Genomic DNA, 5,733 nt, shown 5'->3' on the forward strand with positions numbered 1-5,733 from the left:
GTCTCTACTAAAAATGCAAAAACTTAGCCTGGCGTGGTAATGCAAGTCTGTAGTCTGAGCTACTTGGGAGGCTGAGGAAGGATAATTGCTTGAACCTAGGAGGCAGAGGTTACAGTGAGCTGAGAGCATGCCACCACACTCCAGACTGGATGACAGAGTGATACGTCGCCTCAAAAACAAACAAACAAACAAAAACTCCCAAAATTATTTATCTGATAGTTTGTCTATTTTCTATAGAACAAACCTGCATCTGTAATTCTGGAACTAAAATAAAAGTTCGAAAACCTGTGATTTTCAGTGATTGGTTAGAGAGCTGATGAATCACCATCTCATTAGAGTCACCCACTAGATTTCTGCTTTGTCATTTTGGGGAGTTCACGATTTCCTGTTTGTTCCAGTTTGTTGTAGATGTAGATCTGTATTTTTGCACTGAAGGCAGAATGATTTACTCCAGTTTTCTCTGTCTGGCTTGCTTTGGTTTGGACTGAATACATTCCCTTAGTGAATCTTCACCACTAGGTTGCTGCTTCCTTCTTGGCTCCAGGTGGTGGCCTAAGCCCAGGTTTACCTAAGTTTTAGTAAACCACGAGAGTACTGCCAGTCCCCAATGGGGGAAGTCCCAAAGGGATTCTCATGGCAGTGTAGGAGTGCTAGCTAGGTCAAGCCCAGGTTTTCCTGTTTTTTGATAAGGAGAGAAGGGAGGTGTGATAGGAAGATCTCTCATTGAAATGAGTTAGTTTCCAAAAGGATGTATATTTCCATTAATATGGGCTGGAAATATTTAGAATGTATTATCCACCTAAATGATTTTAGCATTATTCCAAGAGAAATTGGATATCTTTACTGGACACAATCACTTTAATTCAGTAAACCCCACTAGTCACCATGAGGACAGGTCAGTGCCCAGGGTTTCCTGTTTTTTGATATGGAGAGAAGGGAGGTGTTACAGGAAGATGTCTCATTGAAATGAGTTAATTTCCAAAAGGATGCATATTGATATGGGCTAGAAATATTTAGATTGTGTTGTCTACCTAAATGATTTTAGCATTTTTCTAAGAGAAATTGGACATCTTTACTACACACAATGATGTTAATTCAGTAAAACCCACTAGCCACCATGAGGACAGGCAAGGGTTGGTGATACCATGAGGCTCCCGCTAGTACACACTATGGCCATTCCCTTCCAAGGCAGGGGGCCACACCTTGTGCAGTGAGGCCCTTTCCTGACATGGCCAATGATCAGGAACAGATTCTCCCAGATCTGCCCATTAGGAGTGAGCAGGGTCTCACTATCTGGGGAGCAGTGAGGGCCCCTGATGAGAAGAGGGTTGACTCAATGGTTCATCATCACTGCCCACACAGAATGTTCCAGGTCCCAGGCATGCATCTTTTATGGATGAACCCAGTGAACAACCACAGTAGAAAGTAAGGAAGAGATGACTGGAGAGGTAAAGCATGGGACATAAATTAATCAAAGTTTAGGCTGGGCACGGCGGTTCACGCCTGTAATCCTAGTACTTTGGGAGGCTTCCTTGAGGTCACTTGAGGTTAGGAGTTTGAGACCAGTCAGGCCAACATGGTGAAACCCCATCTCTACTAAAAACACAAATTCCCTTGAAGCTGGGAGTTGGAGGTTGCAGTGAGCCAAGATCACACCACTGTACTCCAGCCTAGGTGACCAAGCGAGACTCCGTCAAAAAAACAAAACAAACAAACAAAAACAGGTCAGGCTCAGTGGCTCATGCCTGTAATCCTAACACTTTGGGAGGCCAAGGTGGGCAGATTACCTGAGGTCAGGGATTTGAGAACAGCCTGATCAACATGGAGAAACGCCGTTTCTAATAAAAATACAAAATTAGCCAGGCATGGTGGTGCATGCCTGTGATCCCAGCTACTCGGGAGGCTGAGGCAGGAAAATCACTTGAACTCAGGAGGCGGACGGTGTGGTGAGCCAAGATCGCACCATTTCACTCCAGCATGGGCAACAAGAGCGAATCTCCGTCTAAAACAAAACAAAAAAAAAGGAAAAAGAAAAACAACAACAAAATGAAGTTTATTTTGATTCCTTTATTTCCTGCAGATGAACCTAAATCACAGATGAACTAGTACCTCTTTTTTTAATTCATCAGGAACTAAAGATTTCAGATGTATAAATTGCTGAAACAGGCTAATCAATCATGAAGGACAGCAGAGAGTTTCCATTTAGGTTCCCTTTACTTCAGACGTTTCTTTGTATCCATCCTTGCTAAGATAACTCCCTCACTCTAGAACTTCAGGTTCTATTTCTGATTGTCTAGGACACGGATCCCTGAGTCTCACTGACTGCATTCAACCTTTTCCTCAGTGCTGCCCCCTGCTGGGTTTTTGGGTTTTTTTTCCACTCACAGAAAGCACATGCCTGAAACAGAGACTTCTCTGCTCCCTTTATAATGCACCTATAGACCCAGAACAGCTGCTTATGCCTGTAATCCCAGAATCCTGGAAGGCCAAACAGGGGGCTGTCTTAAGCATAAGAGTTTGAGACCAGCCTGGACAACATAGGGAAACCCTGTCTCAAATTTTTAAATAAAAATTGTAAAATTGTAAAATAAGGAAAAAGAAAAATAAGAGACATCTATGTCCCACATTTTAGTGTCCAAGTGCCCGGAGAAAAAGCTTTTTGTACCTCCACACCACTAGGCAGGCCTTCCCCACAAGCAACAAGTGAACTCCAGTTGCTCACTGGGCAATGTGCCACAGCAAGAACAGGAGATGGGACCAAAGAAGATCCTGTTGGGCTGCCTTACTTCCCTCAGTATACGCATCAGTTCAGCCTGAATTGGGGTGAGGAGCTCCCAAACGACACGACCCCGGTCATCAAGACTCTCCCGAGGGGCAGGATATGTTTCCAGGCGCAAATTGCTCAGCCTGCCTGTGTGGCGCAGCAGGTCCTTCAGAGCATCCATGGAGATGTCATTGCCGTGAAAGCAGAAAGTGGTGAGGTTGGAGCAGCGGCTCAGGGCAGGCAGGATGACCCTGAGTTTGGAGTCCCCAATCCCACAGTCCACTAAGAAGAGGGTCTGAAGAGTGGCAGCAACTTTCTCTAGCAGAGCTCGGAGGGGCTCAAGATGGATGAAGCGCAGTGCACCATGACTCAGATTCAGCTGCTTCAGTTGACTGAGACTTGGGGACCGGGGCAGACACTTCAAGTCGTCTTTTTCTAAGGAGCCATAAGTTAATGCCAATGTCTCCAATGGGCTCTTGAGGCACCTGGGGAGAGCAAGAAGTTACTACTGGGCAATGGCACCAGTTAGAGGATGGTGGTGGAAGATAACCTCAAGGGAAGAGCCTGTTTTGCCCAAACACAAGTTTGTGCTCATCATCTAATCATGGTCCTCCCGCAAGGTGCTGCCTGATGAGGACTTGGATCATTCAGAGGCAGTCCCATTTTAGGCTCAGTCCTTTCACCATCACTGGTGTGATTGGTTCGAGGCCAAAAAATCTCTAAAGCCTCTTTTCTTCATCTTCCAGCAGAAATGTTCATCTCTGGGCCACAGGAGCCCAGTGGAAGAGATGCCCAAAGAATTGACCTGAGCAAGGTCTAGGGACATCAGCTAGGGCTACCTGCTTGCAGAGGTTCCCTGACATGGCCACATCTGCAAACCACCTATCACTTTGTAGCACTCTCATGCCTACACCCTCACCTCCATCCCAGAAGCACACATTTCCCATCTCAATTACCTTTCCTGGAGTTCAAAACAACCTTTTACAAACAGGGAATTAGAGAAAGGATCATTCATGCTCACTAAGCTGTGAGGACAGAGCTTCCTCTGTGAAATGCACAGGTTTAGTGCACTTTCTCTTCTTTTATACCCTCCCCTCTGTTGCCTCTTTTTTATCATATTAACTTTAAACACACTTCCTAGCAAGGAATTCCTAAAAGGAATTCACCCTCACTAGAGCTGAACCCCCTACTAAACAGCTCCCTACACGATGTCCCTCTCTGTAGCGTCTACCCCAGGTCATCCCTCTGCCCTTACTGGAGCGATCCTGTGATACCCACTTCAGGATATAGAGGACCAAACAGGACAATGCATTCTAGTGTCCCCTTTCCTGGACATCTCCAGTGGCTGGCACAGAGTAGATGCTGACTATTGTTTACTCTAACAAAAAAAGGCTCTGCTATGGCCCCCAGGGAAAGCTCACCATCCTTCCTCACCTCATCAGCTGGTCCAGGTTGCCTTTGAAGAAGCAGGACCTTCTTATATAAAGCATCTGGAGGTACTCCAGCCTGAGGAGCACAGAGCTGAATTCAGCAACTAACTGTTTTTGGCTGTCAGAGCTTAGCAGGTAACGACAGCCATCGGAGATGAAGAGTTTGCGAAGATTCCTCATCTGGCTCAGGTAACGGCTAAACTCTACTATCGTACACGGCCAGCATATGTTCCAAATTTCCAACACTTGGATACTGCCTGGGTATACTGTTTCCAATATGTTTCTGAAATTGAGAATGCTCATTGAATAATTCACCACCTTAGTACAGCACAGGTGTACTGAACCTCTTCTGTGCTGGACCCACCCAAAGAAGAAGATCAGATCTTCATCCATGGATTTTTTCTTGAGGCAGACATCCATGAACACCTTCAAGGGCTGCTTCTCTCCTGTACTTGGACAGTCCTCCACTGTCTGCCTCTTACTCATCACCTCTGGGGAGAAGGACAGGGGCCTGGCTCCAGACCATATGGTCCAAAAATTCTCATCAACATCCCGCAGTTCCAGCACTTGAAGTTTCCACCTCCTGTGAGTAACATAGGGGAAAAGCTCAGAATGTAGGCAAGGACCCACCCCTGACCTGGGCTTTCACTCCACATCAAGGACTTCAGCTGCTTTTTCCCTCAGCGCCCCTCTTTCTGTCTCTTCTCCATCCCTTTCCCCCTTGGATTCTGCCTGGTACCCACTTCTAGTGCATTTATCTTCCACTGGGAGCAGGCGGGTTCCTGTTTCCTCAGTGGACCCTGTATGGTGAGCAGTCCTTTCCCAGAGGAACTGGGCAGTGGCCAAGAACTTTCCCAGCTTTCTCACTGGCACCATCAGAAGCCCCTGGGCCACCCCAGGTTCCCAATTTGTCTGACCAAGCTGTTTATTCCCTGGACACCTGGGCCCTCCCCCACCCAGGGTCACCTCACCTGGGGCGAACCTTTTGGGCAAGCAGGCAATCAATACCATCCACTATATAACGTAAGATCTCCAGATCAGGTGTCTTCATCAGGGACCCCAGAGGGAGGCAGGGGAAGGGCCAGGCCTGCACCATCACCTTCAGAACCTCACAGCGTCTGCTAGTGAAGGCCTCCATGAACAGTGTGGGGAAGAGCTCCCTGGGCAGCTCATCCAGGACAGAGATGGCCAAGGCTTGGTCCCTCAGCAGGCTCTGCCCTGCCAGCTCCAGGAGTCTGCGTGGGAACTGGAGGCTCATCCTGATAAATCTGCAAGAAAACAAATCCAGAGAAAAGACAAACTTATCAGGCCAGTCCTCTCACACCTTGACTTCTTCTGGTTCAAAAGTCACTACTCTGGCCGGTGTGAAAGAGTCCTTAGTTTACCCCAATTCCACTCTGCAATAATTGGCCACAGAGACATAGTTCTGCCCTTCTGGTACCAAGAAGAGTCTCCCAACTTCTAAGGAGCAGGCAAGATCACTCCTACTCCATGAATTTTCATCCATTGCTCCACCCAACTCTATTAGATCTGGGAAGT

The 5,733-nt window shown here is 47.1% G+C and overlaps 1 protein-coding gene across 1 annotated transcript; it reads right to left on the reverse strand.

The window, feature by feature from the left end:
* Window positions 1–2,675: 2,675 nt before the first annotated feature.
* LOC100442171 (PRAME family member 22) lies at window positions 2,676–5,452 on the reverse strand. Its single transcript, XM_009235541.3, has 3 exons — window positions 5,166–5,452; window positions 4,199–4,777; window positions 2,676–3,249 (listed from the first exon to the last, which is right to left on the reverse strand). Exons 1-3 carry the CDS (start codon window positions 5,450–5,452, stop codon window positions 2,676–2,678), a joined length of 1,440 nt encoding a protein of 479 aa, XP_009233816.2.
* Window positions 5,453–5,733: the final 281 nt, after the last annotated feature.

This window comes from Pongo abelii, chromosome 1 (genome assembly GCF_028885655.2).
Source record: "Pongo abelii isolate AG06213 chromosome 1, NHGRI_mPonAbe1-v2.0_pri, whole genome shotgun sequence".
NCBI classification, from domain to species: Eukaryota; Metazoa; Chordata; class Mammalia; order Primates; family Hominidae; genus Pongo; species Pongo abelii.